The 23,165-nt window shown below is 41.1% G+C and overlaps 3 protein-coding genes across 3 annotated transcripts; 2 read left to right on the top strand and 1 right to left on the bottom strand.

The window, feature by feature from the left end:
- The first annotated feature begins 1,912 nt into the window (after positions 1–1,912).
- On the top strand, positions 1,913–6,796 carry LOC135697169 (uncharacterized). The gene has a single exon (XM_065216791.1). The coding sequence runs from the start codon at positions 1,913–1,915 to the stop codon at positions 6,794–6,796; it is 4,884 nt and encodes a 1,627-aa protein (XP_065072863.1).
- Positions 6,797–18,284: 11,488 nt separating this feature from the next.
- Positions 18,285–20,564, top strand: LOC135697401 (uncharacterized). Its single transcript, XM_065217020.1, has 2 exons — positions 18,285–18,560; positions 19,791–20,564. Exons 1-2 carry the CDS (start codon positions 18,285–18,287, stop codon positions 20,562–20,564), a joined length of 1,050 nt encoding a protein of 349 aa, XP_065073092.1.
- Positions 20,565–20,753: 189 nt separating this feature from the next.
- LOC135697161 (uncharacterized) lies at positions 20,754–21,963 on the bottom strand. The gene is made up of 2 exons (XM_065216778.1): positions 21,799–21,963; positions 20,754–21,737 (listed from the first exon to the last, which is right to left on the bottom strand). The coding sequence occupies exons 1-2, from the start codon at positions 21,961–21,963 to the stop codon at positions 20,754–20,756; spliced, it is 1,149 nt and encodes a 382-aa protein (XP_065072850.1).
- Between the last annotated feature and the right edge of the window lie 1,202 nt (positions 21,964–23,165).

The raw sequence follows: 23,165 nt of genomic DNA, 5'->3' as shown, positions 1-23,165 counted from the left end.
CCAAATTTACTTTCATTTATTTAAAATAATCATTGATCAAAAATTGTCCAATGTACAGTTTGAAATGATGGGTATATGATTGTTACTTCGGTCATTTGGACTGCCTAACATGATTGGTGCTCATTTTCTAAAGGCGGGGCTAGTCTAAAGTTAGGTACTCTACTCTGAAAACTGTGAAAGGGAATCTAGTATCATGCAGACAAAATGTCCAATGTAACACTCATTGATTATGTCATGAGAAAAATCGTCCAATGTAACATGTCTGATGTACAACTCGACTTGTCAAAACGTCCTATGTGGTTTTTTATATGTTGTAGCATGAAATTCAAAGTAAAATTGTGATTTCTTCTGAATTTCCAACGTTATTATACACTGACTAAATTAAAAATAGTATTGCAAAATGTATTGTTTTTAAACAGTTAAAATAATAATCTGTCGAACTTCGATTTTCTCAAAATGGTGGATATAATACATTGGTCTTGTTCCGTCCGTTCCCAGAAGGACTGAAGTGAGGTAGCACCCAATCCTATTTCTACGGCAACACTACGAACAGCGACGCTCAATACTATCGAATCCCTACCGTGCGAGGGAGAACAGTACAAAACGAGATCAGTATTAATACAACCTTCAAAGTGTGTACACTAGAGCAAAGAGCAATAAATGTAGTTAAGTTAGTGTAGCAAAAGTGTTCTTTCCATCGAACCGATCATCCGAAATACAGTCCACCACCAAAGATCCGTCCATCCAAGGGAATCGTCAAGGGCACTTCCAGTGTCATCCCAAGATCGTTTTCCACGGCGATTCCCTCCCGCATGTGTTATGGTTCATTGCATCGGAACATAATTTGGTCCTTCGAACCGGATCGGAATGCAGCCAAGGTTTAGCTGCCCACGAAGAGGATCGGTACCCAGTCCACGAGAGGTTTCCTGCCAGGAGAAAAGCCTAATCATCCCGAGCGAACACATCGTTGCTACACGAAACGAAACGAAAACGAGTTTCTCTTGCTGCTGGTGCTGTGTACACACATTCGTATGCGCCGCGTAGTGAGCGGTCCGCAATCGTCCGCCGTCGCAAAAGACAAAAAGTGAACGCCATTTTGCTAAATCCGAACGAGTCGAAAACAAGTGCGTGCGTGTACAAGATCATGTACAGTTGCGTCGTGTGTGCAACGTTGCCAATTTAGTGCCGAATCAATCAATCCTATTGAGAGTGCATCGTTGCCGAACTCATACCGAAACATTTAGTCCCGTCGCGTGTGCTACGTTGCCAGATCCGTGTCGAAACGATCAGTGCGTCGCACGTGTGTGTGAAAAACAGAACAAAAGTGAAAAAGTGAATTTGAAAACAAAAACGAAAATGCCGGTGGAACGTTCACCAGCGAAGCAAGTGGAAGAAGTGCAAATGGAGCAAGCGCAGAAAGTTCCAATTCTACCTCAAATGGAACTACCAGGTACTCCAACCGGGCAGCGTTCAAGATCCAATTCGTCCGGTTCATTTCATGGATTCAATTGGGAAGAGGGAATGGATTCGGAAACGATGCGGAAATTGAAAGGTTTGTTCCGCCAGAGAGGACAGATCGAACAGAAGTTAGTTAGGATTCAGTTGACCCTGCGAGACCAAAGGAGTATGAAGTTGGCCCAGCTGCAGTGTACGAAGGAAAAACTAGCAGCAATCTATACGGAGTTCAGCCACTTCCATAGTGACATCATGGCTTTGATTCCTGACGAAGCATCGGATGAGCAGGACGATATTTATTGTGCCTTCGAGGATCGTCACAGTGAATTGTCAAACCGCGTCCAGGAAATGATTAACATGGCCACTCCACGGCAACCTGCGAATTTTTCTGTTCCCCAACCACAAGTAATCATCCAGCAGCAACCACTGAAAGCTTAAGGCGATTTTCCTGGACGTGATGGCCCAATCAGGAGACTCGGAAGCGCTGAAATTATACCACCTGGATAAAGCGCTGGTTGAATCCGCAGCGGGTGCACTGGATACGAGGATAATCAACGAAGGAAATTATCAGCAAGCTTGGAAAGTGCTAACGGACCGTTATGAGAACAAGCGTGTGATTGTTGAATCGCACATCCGAGGGTTGCTGACCCTTAATAAGATGTCAAAAGCAACTTTCAAGGAACTGGACAGCCTACTGAGTGAAGCAATCGGACACGTCGAAATCCTTCGGTATCAGAAGGAAGAGCTGATCGGAATCTCCGAGCACATCGTGGTGTACCTCATCGTCACTGCCTTGGACGATTCGACGCGAATGGCCTGGGAGCGTACCCAGCAGAGAGGAGTGCTGCCAAAGTACGATCAGACGATTTCCTTCCTCAAGACCAGCTGTCAAATCCTGGAACAGTGTGAATCATCACGAGCTTTATCCCAACCAACGATTTCCAAACCCAAAGCTACACCAACAACAAGCAAGATGCCGTCGCTGAAGACCAATGCAGCCACCACAAGCTCCAGTACATACCAAGGTTCCTGCCAATTCTGTGGCAACGGACATTTCAATTTCCAGTGTGATGAGTTTAAGCAGCTGACAGCAACCCAAAAGGCAGAGAAAGTTCGAACGACAGGTTTGTGTTTCAACTGCCTCCGAAAGGGACACCAGTCAAAACAGTGTACGTCAAGCAAAACGTGTCGAAAATACAACAGAAGGCATCATACTCTTCTACACGATGACAACGAAAGGAACAGCAGCCAGAATGCCAAAGTAATCGTCGCTTCGCCAAAGCATACAGTCGTCACAAAACAACCAGCTATTGTTGAACCTCCTGTCTCGGTAGTGGATCAATCCGTGTCCACTACATGCTCAAGCAATCATGTCCAAGCATCGAAGACCGTTCTGCTTCTCACTGCTGTCGTTCAAGCAATAGATAAGCATAACCGAACACATCCATGCAGAATCCTACTTGACAGTGGGTCACAAGTGAATTTCGTCACCGAAGAAATGGCAAACCGCCTCGGTTCTCCTAAGATGCAAGCCAACGTCCCGATCACTGGAATCAATGCATTAAGAAGCCTAGCTCGTGATAAAGTTTTTGTAAAATTCCGATCGAGCTACGGCGACTTTCAAGCCAACATCGAGTGTCTGGTTACACCCAAGGTAACTGGAACTATTCCAAACAGCAGAATCGATTTCAGCACCTGGAAAATCCCTGACGGCATCCAACTCGCCGATCCACGTTTCTTCTGCCCCGAGAAGGTCGACATGCTGATCGGGGGAGAGCTTTTCTTCGACATTTTGAAGCCCGATCACCTGAGCCTAGGTGAAAATCTACCGCAACTTCGGGACACTCATCTTGGATGGGTGGTAGCCGGAGTGATAAACGAGCCGTACGTTTCGAACGCGGCTATCCAACACGTCAACTTTGCTTCGATCGATTACATCGAGGAATTGATGCACCAATTCTGGAAGATGGAGGAAGTACCAGCCGCTTCTCCATTTTCACCCGAACAGCTGTCCTGTGAAGCCCATTTCCTATCGACGTACGAGCGTGATTTGACCGGTAGGTTTGTTGTGAAGCTGCCATTCAAGGATAACGTGGACCAGTTGGATAACTACCGCTCTCTGGCGCTCAAGCGATTCCTCATGCTCGAAAAACGTTTGGAACGCAATCCCGAACTCAAGCAACAATACGTCGATTTCATCAAGGAGTACGAGGATCTCGGCCACTGCCGGGAAATCAAGGAAGCTGATGACCCACCGAATCTGAGTAGGTACTACCTGCCCCATCATGCGGTGCTGCGTCCTTCGAGCTCAACCACCAAGTGTCGAGTGGTATTCGACGCTAGCGCCAAGTCCGAACCATCCAAGCTGTCGCTCAACGAGGTGCTCCAAGTCGGCCCAGTAGTGCAGAATGGAATATTCTCAATTACGCTGCGATTCCGTAAGTACCCATATGCTTTTTCAGCCGATGTAGCCAAGATGTACCGTCAAGTGCTCACGGCGCTACTGGACAGGCGGTTCCTGCGATGCTTCTGGCGATCCGATCCATCGCATCCGTTGAGGGTACTTGAATTGAATACCGTTACGTACGGTACAGCTTGTGCACCATACCAAGCAACGAGGTGTTTGGTGCAGCTTGCCCAGGAAGAAGGTTCTGAGTATCCCATCGGTGCTCGGATCCTGATAGAAGACTTCTACGTCGACGATGCTCTATCTGGAGCCAACACCCTCGAAGATGCCATCGAATGCCAACGTCAGCTGAAAGCACTGCTTGCCAGAGGTGGATTTCATATCCACAAATGGTGCTCCAACTCGGATGAGTTTCTCGAGCACATACCACCTGCAGATCGAGAAAAGAAAGTTCCGTTACATGAGTATGGACCCAACGAAGTAATCAAGGTACTTGGATTGCTCTGGGATCCGAACAACGACATTTTCATGATTGCCAATCCACCAAGCGTTTCGCAACCTGCCGATAAACCAGCCACAAAACGCATCATTTACTCCGAGGTGGCAAAGTTGTTTGATCCACTCGGATTGTTCGCTCCAGTGATCGTCACCGCGAAGTTATTGGTTCAGCAGCTTTGGAGGACATCAGCAGGATGGGACGATCCAATCGACGAGGACACTCATGAACAATGGTCCACTCTTCAAGCATCACTACCGGAGCTTGGTCGTATTCACATTCCAAGGTGTGTCACGTTCCCGGATACTATCGCTCACGAATTGCATGGTTTCGCTGATGCATCGAATGTGGCGTACGGTGCGTGCGTCTATTTGAGGAGTATTTTCGCCAATGGATCCGCAAGCTTACGTCTTCTGTGCAGCAAGTCAAAGGTCGCTCCATTGCACGATCTTTCCATTCCACGAAAGGAACTTTGTGCTGCGCTTCTGTTGACGCAATTGGTCGGTCAAGTGATTCCAGCGCTTCAGATGTCTTTCCGAGAAGTTGTCCTTTGGTCGGACAGTACAATCGTTCTAGCATGGCTCAAAAAACCCTTGGATCAGCTTCAAACTTTTGTGAGGAATCGGATTGCTGTAATACAAACGGAAACCAGTGAGTGTCGATGGAATTATGTTCGTTTGGCTAGCAATCCCGCCGATATCGTCTCTCGAGGCCAACTGCCGGAAGCTTTGAGACAGAACAGTCTCTGGTGGAATGGTCCGAAGTTCCTGTCCGCATCCGAATACGACGGTGAAGACACCGAAGAGATTCCCGACAACAACCTTCCCGAGCTGAAGGTCCAAGTTGCAACTCCTGCGGTAAGTTGTGAGCCTTTTCCGTTCTTCTTCAAACACAGCTCTTTTCGAAAAATTCAACGCATCATGGGCTACGTGTTGAGGTTCGTCAGCAACTGCCGAAGGCCTCGGTCACCCGATCGTGTGAAGCTAGCCCATCTCACTGTCGAAGAGCTACGTCAAGCATCGGAAGCAATCGTCAAGGTGATTCAACAAGTGCACCTTGGTGATGAAATTCAACGACTGGTCTCCAATCAACCATGTAAACGTCTGGGCAACCTGCGCCCGGTGTATGAAAACGGCTTGCTGCGAGTCGGAGGGCGATTGGATCGCTCGAAACTGCCGTTTGCAGCGAAGCATCAACTCATTCTTCCCGACAAGGATCCTGTAACGAGAAAGTTGATTAGTGCCTTGCATTTAGAGCATCTTCACATCGGTCAAGCCGGTTTGATCGACATCATTCGACAGAGGTACTGGCTTTTGAACGCAAAGTCTACTGTGCGACAAGTAACACGGTCATGTGTGAAATGTTTTCGCACGAATCCTGATGAAACCAAACAGCTAATGGGAAATCTACCGACATCGAGAATCGTACCATCGCCTCCGTTCGCAGTGACTGGTGTGGATTATGCCGGTCCGTTTCTGGTGAAACAAGGTTCACATCGTCCGAAGCTCGTGAAAGCGTATGTAGCAGTCTACGTATGCATGGCGACGAAGGCTGTGCATTTGGAGGTCGTATCCGATCTGTCGTCGGATGCCTTCCTAGCGTCGTTGAAGAGATTCATCAGTCGAAGAGGAATGGTCCAACAAATTCATTCGGACAATGCAACTAATTTCCATGGAGCAAACCACGAACTACACGAGTTGTATCGGCAATTCCAAGATCAACAAACTGCGAAGAAGATCCAACAGTTCTGCCAATTACGTGAGATACAGTGGCATTTCATCCCGCCGGACGCACCAGAGTTCGGTGGTCTCTGGGAAGCGGCGGTTAAGGCGACGAAAACCCACCTGAAGAGAGTCGTACGCAACGTGAAGCTGACATTCGAAGAAATGGCGACCATCCTGACGGAGATAGAGGCCATCCTGAACTCGCGTCCGCTGTACAGCGTGTCCATCGATCCTGCAGATCCACAGGTAATTACGCCAGCTCACTATCTTATAGGTCGTCCGCTGATTGCTCCAGCCGAGCCGTCCCTGGAAGATATCAACGTTAACCGACTCGATCGATGGCAACATCTTCAACTGATGCGTGAGCATTTTTGGCGAGCGTGGTCCAGGGATTACCTCAATTCTCTCCAACCACGCAAGAAGAATCTACGAACGACACCAAACCTTCGACCTGGAATGGTGGTCGTACTCCACGACAAGACTCAACCCCCGCTCAGTTGGAAGCTGGGTCGAATCACATCAGTGTATCCAGGTGATGACGGTTTAGTACGGGCCATCGATGTGTTCACCAACGGATCAACGTACCGTCGTCCTATCAACAAGGTCTCCGTACTTCCAATCGAGGACAACGTTTGCCCCTCATCGGCACCTGAAGCTGTTGATACGATGTCTCAACCGGGGGGAGAATGTTCCGTCCGTTCCCAGAAGGACTGAAGTGAGGTAGCACCCAATCCTATTTCTACGGCAACACTACGAACAGCGACGCTCAATACTATCGAATCCCTACCGTGCGAGGGAGAACAGTACAAAACGAGATCAGTATTAATACAACCTTCAAAGTGTGTACACTAGAGCAAAGAGCAATAAATGTAGTTAAGTTAGTGTAGCAAAAGTGTTCTTTCCATCGAACCGATCATCCGAAATACAGTCCACCACCAAAGATCCGTCCATCCAAGGGAATCGTCAAGGGCACTTCCAGTGTCATCCCAAGATCGTTTTCCACGGCGATTCCCTCCCGCATGTGTTATGGTTCATTGCATCGGAACAGGTCTATTTGAAAAGTGACGCGAGAATTTTCACTTATTTGAGAAGAGAAACGTAATTTTACACTCGCTAAAAAAAAATAGATGGGAATGCGAGAGGCGAGAGAATATTAAACGCTCACCGCAGTTTTCGTGAGGAAGCAATAGCGATTTATATTTTTCGTAAAGCTTGACAAATCGTTTCTATTTCAGTGAATTCTTGTTACCGGCAGCGTTGAAAAAGTTCGCGATATTTCACGAAGTTCACCAAGGTGAAAGTTTGCGAGCAATAGCGGGTTTGGTGATCTTTTCCAACACTGGTTGCCAATAATGAGTTTTCACTTATTATTGCGCATTTCACACCATACTGGACTAACAAGCGCGTTTTCACTTATTAAAAAGTGTGATTAAAGTGCAAGCTTCCGTCTAATCGTCTTGGTGTCTTGGGTGCACTTATTTCTTATGATGCAAGCAATAAGTGCTCCCAAGACACCAAAACGATTTGACGCAAAGTCACACTTTTTGCATTTATGGGGCAGTCCAGTTTCAGATGCAATCAGCAATACATACACCTGAAAATGTACAGGTATAGGGTAAGAAGGGGCAGTGCTGATAAAAATCATTCCTTCTACTCTCAAAAAATATTGAAATCTAAATAGTATAAAAGTTACGCTAAATCTCAACTCTCCGTACCGACGCAAAAGTCGGTATAAAGGGAGAGAATGCAAACTTAGTATAAAAATGGTTTATCCCTGCCATAGTATAAAATCGAAATATACTTTCAATGCATACATATGGTTTATTCTAGAGAATATATTTTCTGCTTCTTTTTTGTTTTATGTTTAATATTATTGTTTTCAAATAAAAATTAATGTTATCCTAGGAAGGTTCCTAAATTATTTTTTTTTTTATATTTATTATTATGAAAAACACGTACAGTTTTGAAATGTTCTTTTGGCGAACTCGTACTAACGCAGTCTTACTAAAGAAGAACTAACTGTCTAGCTGATCACATGTGTAGTAGAAATCCTGCTTAACGACCGGGACTTTCGTTAGTCAAAGCTCTCCACCAGATCCCGACACGTTCTCACCATATGCGAGCCCAATAAGTCCAACCCGTTGTCCTCATATTTGGTGGTATTATCGACACAGCGCCACCAATATAATAAAGTTTGCGGTGTTTCAATGCATTGAGTACATAGTACATGAGCAGCTTCTGTTAGCAGACTCTGACCGTGACCGAATGATTCATCAAAAATGCTGTGAGAACCACATTTTGACCAGTGGGATATCCATCGCTGGGAGGCAACGTCCCGAGCGAAGGTTGAGCGCGCCCACAGAAGCGATATTCCATTCGAAGTGCTGTCCTTATACAGAAGTGTATCCTGAAGGAACGGTAGGGTAAATTCTTCGTCAACATTCGGATAGGCCTCGATTGATTTGACGACATGACGGTGGGCGATCGGATTGATCACCAGATCGGATTACTCGATTTTGTTGAAGATCACGTTCGGAGTGTAATATCTGGGGATGAGAAGCGAAGCAGGATATTTTACACGAGGTTTTCTCGAGAACTAGAGATTACATCCATTGAGCAAATTACGGTCTACCGCCGGGAATATAGAATGATCTGGATACTGCAACGATCAATTCCTTTCAAGCGATGATCTTTAATAATAATTTAAAAAATACTACTACTCAACTATCCTGGCACACAAGTCGAGCTATCCAAACCAGCAGGATTGGAAATAGTCAAACAATTATAATTTGAATTGCATTTATATAAAACACCAACCACAGGACACCAACGCGAGATAATAGCAACAAGGAAATGATTACGAACGGCTACGAGCGCCATCGCGTTTGATTTTGAAATAGTTTATCATTTTAGTATACACTGATCGAATTCCACTACGATAATCGGACTTAGTTTAATTTTGACGAAAGTTTTAATCGGACCATTGTATACATTTTGATTAACCATAAAATGCATAAAATTTAATCTTTATTCATTTTGTAATATTTTTGAGTGTACACCTAGGTTCTATTAGGTTTTGCACCGTCGGGGTTAACCTCAATCTGATGACAGTTTAGTGGTACTGTTTACGTGGACTTAGCCGATTTTTTCTTGGGTGGATTTTCTCGATAATTTTTGAGACTGCAGTGAGATGTAAACCACATTTCTGCAATGTTCACGAGCATCATCCTTGCAATGCGCTGTTCCTCGACAATTTTTAAGTTAAAATTCGGAAATTTTAGAATTTTTTTTTCGAAAAAACGACTAAGTGCTTGTAAACAGTACCACTGAACTGTCAAAAAGGTTCAGCCGATTAACACTGAGTTCATTCGTGACGTCACGCTGCAGAACCTAATAGCTGAAAATGAAGAAAACCTTAACAGATAAACCAACTACCTGCATGAATCTGAATTTTGACATAACAACATTCTCTTGATCAAGGCAACCTCTGAGTATCGTAGTCAACATTTGTTTCCCTTCATTCGTGGATGTTCATTTTCGCCTGCGTTGTTGTCAATATTAATATTCGTCTTCATCTTGGGAATGATTTTGAGGATCAAATGCAAAATGATTATTTTCATTTTACTCAAATATAGCGCTGAAGGACGTGTCGTGTTAAATTTTACACACAAACCGATGGTAAATTATTGCCTCAAGCTGAACTGATGATAAAATCCCGGTTTTAGGCTCTGGAGTCGACAATATTCAAAATAATCATTTTGCCCAAAATGAATTTGATTATTTTGGATAATCAAGCACTGGAGAATATCAACAAACGAGGCCTCCCTTAGCTCAGTCGGTAAAGGCGCAGCTACAAAGCAAGACCATGCTGGAGGTGGCTAGGTTCAATTCCCGGTCCGGTCTAGGAATTTTTCGGGTTGGAAAATTTCTCGACTTCCCTGGGCATAGAAGTATGATTGGACTTGCCACACAATTATACAAATGCAAAAATGGTACAGGCATCGAAAGCTCTCAATTAATAACTGTGGAAGTGCACCTAGAACACTAAGTTGAGAGCACGCAATAAGCTAATATGCGATATGCAATAAGCTTGAAAAGCGAAGAAGAAGAAGAAGAAGAAGAAGTGTACTCGTTGATGTATAATGAACTCATAATGGCTCTTGACTGAAACACTGCTCAGATATGATCAAAGTTGTTTGAGTATAAATTAGGACTGAAAAATGAGTTACATCGGAAGTTTCCTTGAAAATAATATGTAGTTAAAATATCAATCTATTTTCAGTTCAAGTCTACTTTTCAATAAGAAAAGTAACGATGAAAATATAAACGATTTATTCAGAACTGATATCAATCGTGCATTTTTAAAACTCATCACATCTTTCTTGATATTATACGTAATTTATATAAGAACGTTGTTTCACAGTATATTTTCCCATTTCGTATTATTTAATCCACACAGGAGCACATTCTTAAAGTAAGCAATATTTTAACAACATTTAATACCACTCCATGCGACATCCGATGAACAGCAACCGGGAACATCGAATCAAGATTCCAAAAACCCAACAGAAGACGATTTGGAGGCTTTACTCAAGGAAGAGTGCCAGCAAGCATCTACTTATAGGTTAAGTCCTTCTCAAGTTGATCTTAAGCTGAGGCTTTTGTATTTGGCAAACACAAAAAGTCGACTTCCAGTCAACACAGATATTGTGAAATATTGGGAATCTTGACACTATGTAGATCCACAATTGTCTGCACTTTCTACGATTGCATTGTCCGCATCAGCTACGCAGGTCTCAGTCAGCGCTGCCATTTATACAGATTTATCTGTATTATACAGATTTTTTAATTTTAATACAGACCCGATACAGAATACAGATTTATCACAGATTTTTATAAAACGCTTGAGAAAAAAAAAATCAGAATTTATAAAAACAAAATAACTTGCTCGATTTTATCAGCGTACCCCCTTCTCTCCAAAATTAATTGTTGTGCTAAAAACCATATTTGGTTGAGTGGTAGTTTTATCAAATATCCGAGAGTTTTTGCCCCTCCAGTGGTTGGAAAACTGTTTTGGTAGTATGGAGAATATCACAAAATTTGCGACTCTCTACTAAATATAACTTCACAGAAGGAAAAAGGCGAATATGAAAGAAAACGAAATCCAATTTGGCTCAAAAGACTAGAAGAAGCTTACTCGTCGCTATGCTCCTCTAACATAAAAAAAAATTAAAAAGTTTATGGAACATTTAATCGATTCCACTGTGCGTTTATATAGCTGCCTTTTAATAACTCATGATGACATCAAAATTTGATGTATTTTTATTTTGTTTTTTCGGCATGCATGCAATAACATGTTGATAACTAAATTTGTAATCTAAATAAAATATCTATATCAAAATAAATTATCAAGCAGTTCTCATTAATATCAATATATGTTATAATTTTGATATTCTTCGCATATCTTTTAGCTCTCATTTTTGTTCTGTTAGCCATCAACTCCATCAAAATGAAATCAATTTGAGTTATCAGGAATAATGAAAACAACATAATTCTTGTTTTCATTTTGTTCTCACCCTCTGCTCGGGAACCTATCAAATTTCCATCGACAATTAATCATGTTATGGTGTTTTTGACAGCATTCACAACCAGAGGACCAACCGCTTTCGGATGCATATGGAGCTGGTAGTAAACGATTTGAGATTGTATGGGGATTTACAGTATTTATTGAATATTTCCAATATAAGCATGTATGTTAAATACAAGAAAAGTGCCCGAGCACATTAAAATGGTACAAATACAAGTACTCGTAAACATTTTACTTGCATTGAAAATGTATTTCGTAAGAAATTGCGGATTTTCTGATATTCTCCATACTGCAAAAATGATTTTACCAGCACTGGCGGGGCGACATCTCTTGACTTTTCGGTGTAACTACCACACAAATGATGTAATTGATGATGATGATGATATGATGTAATTAATTGTATTCATCTATATTAAAAATATCAAATAGTAATGAACTCGTGCACTTTTTTGCATTTAAAACTGCTTATCAGGAAGATAATGAATAGAAACTAAAATCTCCATACATTTTCAAACGGCTTCATATCACTCTTATAAATAAGTACGGACGATATCACAAATGGCGCAATTATATCCCGTATGGTTAGTACGATAGCCCGAATAGGTGGTTAAGCACTTTTTATGGTTATTTTGTATGCACTGTATTTGTAGAACAACAAAACATGATTAATTAAGAAAAAAATCGTCAATACAGAAAATACAGATTTTTTAATAGAGTGGATACAGATTTTATATAAAACCACCTGGCAGCTCTGGTCTCAGTTGAGCGGTGTTTATCGGCAATCAAGCTATTGCTGGAGCAACATCGGCTGCGAATGTCCCCACTAATGCTCAATGATTTGATGACTATTCAGTTCAGTCGTGATTTGTTGCCTGCTGCCATTAACAAATTCCAACAAACTGTATAAATATTTTATCTTTTCGTTATTTGTTATTTTGATTTTCAACTGATTGATTCGATTTGTTGTTTTATTGTTTATGAGGTTAAATAAATGGAAACTAAAAAATGAGTATATTACTGAGCAATAATAAATCATTTCTTTATTCCAGAATACTGCATCAACTTCCTCTATCAATCCTTCCTTATTACTAAATTAAAATTGAACTGCACTATAAACATTGCGCAATGCTTGACTGACTTTAAGTCTTTCAAAAGCGATTTTTAATTAATTAAATTACTGGCAACTAAGCGCAGTCAGAAAGATATTGGTGTTGACGATTGTCGCAAAACTGGACAAAATATCTCTCATCTCGCCAACACCAACCATCACGTAAAACCTCCGAGTGCAACCCCGATGTTCGAGCACAGGCGCAAGCACGAAACATCAAGCCTGAGTTCATTTACGCTGCGCTCACCCCAGATGTTGTTCATTTCTCTCAAGTTCGATGTTCGTGTGTAAACATGAGCTTGAGAGAGAACACGCGCTCTGAATGAACTTGCACCTCTGAAATTTGAACTCTCGCTCAGCGCCGTGCATGTTTACGTGAAGACTGATATACCGTTCAATGTACACCAGCGCAAAAGGGAATCAATATCCTTCTGGAGTGCGCAACAGTCAAGTCTTGACTTAATTGTACGAAAGATCTTTAAGTCATCGGTGAACATAAGTTTCGAAGAACACAGATCGTTCACGAACAGGATGAAAATTAAAGGCCCCAAATGGCTACCTTGGGGAACACCAGAGGGTATCTCGAAACTAGGCGAATTAACACCGTTAATGCTCACATAGGCTGAGTGGTCAGTTAAGTAAGACTGTAGCCACTTCGTGGCCCAATTAGGTAATCCCATACACCTCACCTGTTGGGAGTTTCCCGCAAACTTCACCACCTGGGCTCAATAACTGACACACACTTAGAAAAAATCACCGACTTCGGTAATTCATTTACCGAATTCTCAACAGCTGAACGGTCGGTAATGTTTTCGGTAATCGAGAACATTACCGAAAAATCTGTAAACTCGATCAGCAAAATTAGCTGTCAAATTTACCGAACGATCGGTAACGTTTACCGATGTGCGTTGCTTGATTTGTAGTCGACTTTACCGGAGAACTGTAATTTTGAGGACGACATGCAAATCGAAAATTACCGAGAGATTTGTAATTTTTTAAAAAGGTAACCGACTCAACTGTAATTTTCTTTAATATTGTTTCAAGGTGGCGATCACTGCAACCCATGCAAAAAGCTAGCTGTTGTTAGTTAGTTAGTGTTGCAAATTGCACCACCAATGAACAAAACCAAGTTTTTGTCGGAATGATTCGGCGCTACACTGAAAACAAGGAAGCTTTGAAAGAATATTCCAAATGCTGTTTTCAGATCGTCGCCAACGGGAATGGAACTTGGACCGACAGAAAAGAAGCAAGCAACAACATCGGCCATCTGTAATCAGTATTTATTTAGATAACGAAAATTAATTATTTGCGGAAAATATCTACGATTCACTCATTTTGGTGTTGAATAACAGACTCCATAACTTCACCTTTTTATTTTTCACAAGCACGAACGCTTTTAAAGTCGATCGAAAATAACAATATGGTGGATTTGACGTTTACCTAGACCATTACCGAACTCAGTAATGGAACGCTTTGTTTACCGAAACTTCAGTAAAATATTTCACCGAAGTCAGTGATGAGGCTGATTTACAGATCTACCGGTAAAAATGTTTACCGTTTTCGGTAAATTAAAATGAAATTACCGAAATTCGGTCATTTCATTTACAGTTTTCAGCAATAAAGCGAGAAAATACCGAAACATCTGTAATTTTTAGCATTACCGATCTAAGACGGTAATTTTTTTTACCGAACTCAGGGTCTCTGTTTAAGTGTGTATGAGCTGTTCTTTCGTATTGTATTGAAAGAACCAACATTTTCAAATATTACTCCTTTAGACCTTTTATCATGATCTATTTTAAAAAATATGAAAGAACAGTTTGTGATCAAAAGAAGGGAAAATGATCATTGCGGCCATTGTATTACATCCAAGGGCCTGGCATGTCGTATCCGTAGTGTAAGTTTCAAAGTATTCAAATTTAACATAACATGGCTGGTTTCCATAATAACACATCCGCATGCATGCGTTGTCAGGCTGGACCCACAGTCTGAGCCCTCGCTTATATTGACTACTATACACAGCAAAAAAAAAAGTAATATAGACTGTTCCAGATAGTATAAGCACACTTTCAAAATAACAAAAAAAGTCATGTTTTTTAAGTTTTAATAATTTTATTTGGCAAATCATACTTGTATATGTATTTCAAATGATATTTTACTCTCGTTTAATCAACATATTTAATCATAGCCAAGACTCCTAACTTTTCCTCGAACATGACCCAGCTTCTGACCACTTTTGGCCAATCTTTTTTGAATTTTTGGATGTCGTCCGCTGGTTTTATTAATTTTCGAAGCTTTGCTTTGGTTAAAGCCCAAAAAGTCTCGATTGGCCGTGCCTTCGGGGAGTTCGGCGGATTCATGTCTTTCGGTACGAAACATACATTTTGACTTTTGTACCATTCTAAAGTGTCCTTTGCGTAATGACATGACGCCAAATCAGGCCAAAATATTACTTGACCTTCGTGCTGCCTGATCATCAACAACAATCGCTTCTGGAGACATTCCTTAGCGTATTTCTGAGTGTTCATCGTCTCCGTTGTGATGTACGGACTAGATGTTTCACCACACTCGCATATTGCCTGCCAAACCATAACCTTCTTACCGAATTTTTCGGTAAAAATTGCCTTCTCCGTTTCGGGGATGTCCTTGCCTTCGCTTACAGTATAGAATTGTGGTCCGAGAAGCGTTTTGCAATCTAGTTTCACGTACGTCTGGTCGTTCATTATTATACACCCAGAATTTCGACACAATAACGAATCGTAGAGTTTGCAGGCCCGTGGTTTCACGGACGCGGCCTGTTTTGGGTTCCTTTTGGGTTTTTTTTTTCTGCTTCCGGTATGTTTTTAGCCCAAGTCTTTTTTTGGCACGCATGACGTTACTCGACGAGGTTTTTTCGCAACATCCCGAACGGAATCGCTGGTTTTCGTTTGTAGGCATCCCTGATCTTTTTATCGATATCCGGACTTACAGGACCGGATTTCCGGCCACTTTTCGGCGCATCTTCAAACGTACACTGTTCTCTATATTTTTTAATCGCAGTTCGTACCGCTCCGACGCTTACACCCTCTTCCTTGGCCAATTTTCTCAAGGAGAGTCCGCTCACAGTGCACCATTTGTGCACGATACTTTTTCGTTGTTCCGGAGTAAGACCACGCATTTTGATAGGAAACACAAAACTGAGCACTTTTTTGATGCTATGTCATTCAGAAATGAGCAAACAAAAGGACACAGCCAAAACATGTTGAAATATTTCATTATATTCAAAGTGACCGTTAAAATAAGGAACAGTCTATATCGATCAATGTAATTCAAGCTGATGTATGAAATAATGATGTAATAGCAAAAAGCAGATACAATGTAATGGATGTAATTTTGTTCGCAAAATCGATGTACATCGTACAACCATAGAGGTAACTCTAAGACTAGAACACATTTAAATTTTTACGCCGAGATTCCAACAGCCGAGTAGTTCTGCAATTTATTTTGCTGAGATTCAGTAAAACAATTACCGAGACTCAGCTAACAAATAACACTTTGCTGAGATATCAGCTAACAAACAGATATTTTGCAGATATACCAGCAAAAGTAAATGCCGAGGTAATCGACTGTTGGAGATTTTACCGAGCTAGATTAAGTGTGAAGGTCCCGAAGAAACGCGCTCAACTTTTTGGCTCAGCTCTGGTACTCTCTTCGGTCCCAAGCTAATTGATTCACCCCTCGAAACATAGGAAAATCCACTAACCCCTCATTTTATCTGTCAAACTATCATAGCGAATCAAAACAAACATTGTGTAGTACTAGAATTTCGACTAGAATGGGGTACGTTAGTCGATTTGCTTGGGACCAATAGGCTAGTCAAGTAGTGAGCCAATTTAAAATCGTTAGTTTCGTATTGATTGTTGGTACAACGTTATATTACACAACCGATGGATTGACCTGCACTGAACCAAAACATCCGCAATACTTCGAATGATTATTGCATTGCTAGAGCCCTTTAACAATATGCATTCGAATTTCGGATGATTTTTTTATGGTTTAATTCGTCGTCAGATGATGAACATCCATATGACAGTCATCCAAATACAGGATGATTTTCGTTTGAACATTAGCTATACAACATATGGCACTCAGAGGACAAACATTTAAGAATAGTGTGACATGCAATTGCTTTTAATTAGATTTATAATTTGATTATCTACATTTCCATACTGAAAAGCCATAATAAGCCATTCCATTATGGATACAAAATTTTTTCGTGATGGAGAAAACCTCCTCCACCACGAACTAGCCAAACATTGGTTTTCATCCTTTACCTATGTTCGTAACAGCTCTGATAGCGATGCATATGCTTCCACCTCGTTTGTCAGCTCAGATCAGCAAATGACATTCGATAGAATTATTTACATCATCGTTTTGAATGATTTGCGTTATGGGGCTGAACCAACACCATATGCATTTCCATTTAGTATGACAGTCATTCTACAGAGAGCATTACGCATTTCAACTGAAGGCCCTATCCCTCCTCATAACAATTTTCATCCTGTATTCGAGAGGAAAATCATCTGATTCCAAAACAACCGTCATCCGGTTGCAGCCATCATTCGAAAAAGCGATTTCGGTGTTTTGTTTTGAATTGTCTGAGGTTTCATTCGATCAGAGGATGATGTTTGTGTACAGTGTGGTTGCAGCAGTTTGGATGTAATATTCAACAATTTTTTTTTCTGTGTAGTCGCTATATTCATAGTCTGGCGGATAGAATTTTGGGAACCAATTGAACTGCCAAATAACGGAACCAATCGAGCATATCACGACCAACAACAGATAGGAGCACATCAGGTTTTGCGACCTTAATTCCGGCAACACTTTTCTAGCGATTTAAAGCTTGTCTAGGCAAAACAAAATAATAATTTACTTGTGGAACGTTTTCCCTATTCCACGATGCTTTAAAATTTGCGTTCGGTTTTCAAGGAATGAACCATCTTAGTTTTGATTATAAAACTTGAGCCCCTTTTCATTTATTGGTCTTCAAGATCTTGAATTGATTCTCTTTTTTGCTAGATGGAATTTCTCTCCGCTAGACTATGAATATAGCGACTATATTGACTACTACCAGTTGTTGCTTGTAGAGATAGGGATGTCAGTCCCGCACAGATAAAAATTCTGAATTTTAATATTGTCGTGCTTAAAATAAATTCTCATCCAGTGACGGTGGTAACGCGCAGCTCAGAATAGCGCAAAACTGCGAAATGTCAAGCAGTGTTATTATTTTGATTATGTCTTTTTAATGGTGGCTGTTAGTATTTATAAATTTAAACAGGAAAATGATTTCACATATGCAATTTTGTTTTACAGGTGACTATAAACCGAGCTATAAACATTCATTTAAATAATTAAGAGTGCTGATTTATTCATTTTGTTAACCACATTCATTTCTTGTTATTTCAGAAATAAAGGACGTAATACTTCGGATTTCGATGTCGTAACCTGTAAGTGAATTTCAATAGAAAATCATGGCAGACATCCAGAGAAAAGTTATGCATCAACATGCATCCTGCAACACAGTGTATCACTGTCTGTATGGATATTATTTCCTAGCATTCAGTAAAAAGACGCTTGCGAAAATATATGCGAAACACCGGACAACCATTTCAAGCTGGATAAGGATGTACGAAGAGAACAAAATATTCCAGCGGAAGGAAAGGGAACAGGTATATCTTCGATTCAACTCGGACCAGAGAAGGTGGATAGTGGACCTTTATAAAAACTGTCCTATTCTTTACCTTTATATAACTATTCGTTTATTTGTTAGGCTCAAATGTCGTTAAACTTTACGGAGCCGAGGTCTATCGAAATACAATAAATCCTAGTTAAAATACATTATTTTTCTTTTTCTTATTTTCAATTTGCTCTAAATAGATGGCATCAATCCTCTTCTTGCTTTCCTCGATCAATGCACACCGTTCATCAGGATCGTCAATATGCGAAAGATCTGGGATCGTATACGGGCGCTGCGTATATGGACAAATATCACCACTCACAGATATCAGGCTGCTATCACTTTCGCTTGAGTCATTTGCGTTCAATTTTTTGGTTGCATTGTTTGTGGTGTCCGAGTCGACTGATCGCTGGCGTTTCGTTTCGGTTTTGTTGTTTTGCTGTTGGTCTGCATTTGGTATCGATTTTGGGAGCGAGGGCCACTGCTTACTGTTGGCTGCGTTTGATGGAAGTTTGTGTGCGTTGTTGTTGTTCTTGTTCTTGCTGTTAACGTAGTTGTTGTTGGTGCTGCTACTGAGAGTATTGTCTTCGTTTGCTGCTGCTGTTGCTGCTGCTGCTGCAGCCACATCGGAGCAGCGTTGCTTTGGGTGAGATTTGCGCTCACAATTGCGACATGTTTTCACTTGGTTTGGGTATGATACCAGTGTAATTTCACCATCCACGGTGATGAATGACGGGATGGGAAGAATAAGGCTCATTTTTAAAACACGCACTCCATTGCTGAAGCCTGGAAAATAACTCTTCCAAACCTCACCGCGAATTGCTATCACCTCTCCATACTGGCGCATATGGTCGATGATAGCCACATTCTCCATGTCATCTGGGAGATCATGCAAACGTACGTCGACAGCGCTGCTTTCGACATAAATTGGAATAGAGATCTTTTTTCCCTCATACTCTATAAAATGCTTCAGGTGATGAGCTGAAGCGATTCTTCTTGCTACTTCGTTACTTTGCATACTCAGGTATACAACGTTTTTCACATTGTGTGGCTGGATGCATTTCACTTGTGACATATCGGACATATATAAGTTGCAGTTCACTTTCTAAAAATCGTTTGATTTCCGAAATACACGGCCGCTTAGGCAGAATGGATGTATCCAAAACGACACAGTTTTCTCGCAAAGCCCGCATGGCTATGGACAACAAAACTCACGCGCGTCACACAAAAGAAGTTCGAGAATGGTATTATACGTCTGATCGGTTAAGGAGATGGATAGCAACTGATCCTTTACCTTGACGAGACCAAATCTCAATTTGAAAAAACATTCCACAAAACAATTAGCACGTCATCTGTAAGCCGAATCCTTCACGCTGCAGGACTTTCCCGGAAGGTATTAGAGCGCCGAGCAATTCAAATTAGAATGCTGGACATCTACAGGTTCGTTTCAGATATGGCTATTGTGACCTGGGATATTCATTCCCTGGTTTTTCTCGACGAAGTATCGTTCGACAATCGAGGTATGCTTAGAAATAAAGGGTATGCGCCAGTTGGAGAAAAAATAGTATATAGAGGAGAGTTTGTTCGAGGGCCTCGCTGTTCCATGCTTAGTTTTGTAGGATACAATGGAGTACTCGAAACCTTTTCCACTGAAGGAACCTTTACCAGACAAAAATTCTTCAATTGCGTTCGTTCTTTTGCTACTGCTGGTCTAGTACAGCGAAACCCTGGAGAATACTCGGTTTGGATTTTGGATGGAGCAAGAATCCATTACCATAAATCGATAGTCGAATATCTACGTTCGTTGGGGATAGCAGTTGTTTTTCTCCCTGCTTATGCTCCATTTTACAATCCTATAGAATTTTTTTTTGGTTATCTAAAAAAATACTTGAAACGGGTCTACGTAGAAAACAGTCGGAAAGATCTTACCGCAGTCATCGCTGGAGCCCTGTGCCATTTCAAGAACTATGATTGTACAAGAGTCTTCGCAAAATGTGGCTACCTACCTGGGGGACAATTTGATCCCAGTCGGGGATTGGGTCTAAATATGAAAGAATTCGAATTCGAAACATGACCTATATACAAGCCCCATATGATTGAAAGAGAACTATTTTAAAACCATTGAATTATTCTTTACTGTATGCATAAAATACATCTCAAACAATGTATCATTTCATTTTACAAAAAAAAAATAAAACGGTGTTCGGTTTGGATTGGAAATTCATTAAAATCACCTGTAAAAAAACATTTAATAAACGCAAATTTAATCCAAAGCGTGGTCCACATCAAAGCAATTGGTGACACTATGGGCAAGTTCAACTGAGAACTTATTTTCTCTCACACTGACTGAACTATTCATGGCTGTTAGCATGTCGTCGTATTCCTTCTGTTTGGTCTCCATCATCAAAATCCTTTCTCCCATAACATTAAGTATATTCCTCGGTATATTCTTTACTTGTTGATAGTCATTCTTCAGCTCCTGAAGTATGTTCCGATACGAACAGTTAACCGTGTTAGCTACCTGCAAATCGAGCCTTGCTTTCTCCAATATTGTGTCACTATGCACAGGAACACTACTTAAAAGGTTGATGAGGTGCTCTGGAGGCGTTTGATGTTTCAGATTATCCCGTTGGTCATATGGTTTACTCGATATCCAGCTTGCTAAGCACCCCCAGTTGACGTCGTCACCTGAAAGATACTTTACATGTGTGTATTTGAGCTCCTCTTTCAGCTGATTTATGGAAGCAACAGATTCCGCACCAGAACGGTCCGTCTCCAAAGGACGAATAAGCTGGCTCTCAACTTGACGCCATCTCTCGAGACTTGTAACCGAATCCGAGTACTTATAGACGATTACAAACATTTCCCTTGCCAGCCAACTGACCAAGGTATTGCTGTCCACTTTCGAGGGAACAATGTTTTTCTTACTGGATTTGTCTTGAAACATAATAAATGTATCGCGTTCGTCGTAACTTGGTAAACATTCGGACCACGTAGCGTCAACTCGTGAATCTGATGGTTCTGAGAAAGCAACGGCACGATAAGTGAATTTGGAACCGAACTCCCAAATCTTCATTAGGACTTCTTCGACTGTATCACCATCAACGTTGATCGTCCCGCAGTTTTCGTACGACTTTTGATTTTTAAACTTCTTCAAGCAAACCGCTGCTCGGAATCTGAATTTCTTTCCGCTCAATCCTGCTGGCATATCCTTGTTTTCGGCGTAGAAGCTTTGATTACCTCTAGCCTAAAAATGTTGTGATCACATAAATAATGAATGTTATGCATTAAAAAAAACACTCGCTCACCTTTTTCGACGATGCAATGGATTTGGAAGTTGATGGTTTGATCTCAGGCTCAATGTTCAGTTCGACCAACTCATAAGCTGGATTTTCCAATTCATCAAGAGTCTCAATATCGTAGTCAACCTGCAGCGGATCCGCGTAATTGAGAAAGTCTTCGTTTTTGAGCATCGCCAGGTGCTTCCATTTCTTTGTAATAGGTTTTTATTGAGTTTTTAATCGAAAGCTTATATTTAAATAAACGATTCAGTTGGAAATCACTCGCATCGATCAACAATATTTTATCCCCCTGGCACCCAGAACCTGCTCACTTTCATATTGCGTGGTAAAACCATAGCGGCTTCAACTGCCATTTTCTCAATGCCTACTTTTACCATATGGGACTGATATGGGATTATTGGCAGTATATTAGATGTGAAAAAGTTTCTTTAGTGATTATTTTTTTTTTTTTGAAAATAGTGACTTTTTGGTGTAAAAAATCACTTTTTAGTGAACGACATGAAAATAGTGACCTAGCCACAAAAAAAGTGACCTGCTACTAGCCCTGCGGCTACCACCATTTGAAAGAACTATAACGTATCTGAACAAAAGATAGAAACAGATTCAACAGCATGATTGAATCTAATTTTCAAACATTTCCAGATTTTTTCCCAAAATTCCCTGGTAATTCAAGGACTTTTCCAGGTATTTGCTAACCTTGATTAAATTTCAGAACATAAATAATATTGTCAAAGTAAGTCTATACACCATAGCAAAGCACAGTACTTACAACCCGCTACCCCATCGATCCTGAAAATTCCATACAAAAACAGTTTTTTTTTTGAAAATATTTATTTTAAAATATGCTGTTTTGTTGCTCAGACAGTACACTGTAGATGCGCTTGACGTGCTCGATAAAGAAATAAACCTCTTCCTGTGAAGAGACACCCCTGCGGCCTAAGTATGTACACAAATATTCTAATCTCCGAGCGCAGCACAGGGATCCGGCACACATGTCATACAGGGGGCGCAGTTGCGGATTATAAACGGTCAATGTACAGACTACTAAACAGTCTCTTCGGACTTCTAATCGCTAACATTGTTTATTGTTATTAGGTATTGTTATATTTAGGTTTTCCGTTTTTGTTTTCTCTTAATTTCACATCAACTTCCATCACGAACACACTGACATCTACTAGCACAAAAAGTAGAACGATAGCAGAACACGCATGCACATGGCGAGAAGCCAGTTAGTCACATGCTGCATCCTGCTGCACCCATCCATCCACGCTTTCTTTCGTTCGAACACTCTGCTCAACTCCTAAACTGTTCGACATGTCAAAAGCTTATCCACTAAGGTATAAAGAACGGAAGGTGCTACACAACAAAAGAAC

The sequence above is a fragment of the Ochlerotatus camptorhynchus genome, unplaced genomic scaffold (genome assembly GCF_037179485.1).
Source record: "Ochlerotatus camptorhynchus isolate MF236.1 unplaced genomic scaffold, CSIRO-AGI_Acam_v1.1 ptg000007l, whole genome shotgun sequence".
Lineage (NCBI taxonomy): Eukaryota > Metazoa > Arthropoda > Insecta > Diptera > Culicidae > Ochlerotatus > Ochlerotatus camptorhynchus.
The sequence above is the reverse complement of the archived record's forward strand: the minus strand, read 5'-3'. Positions and strand labels throughout refer to the sequence as shown.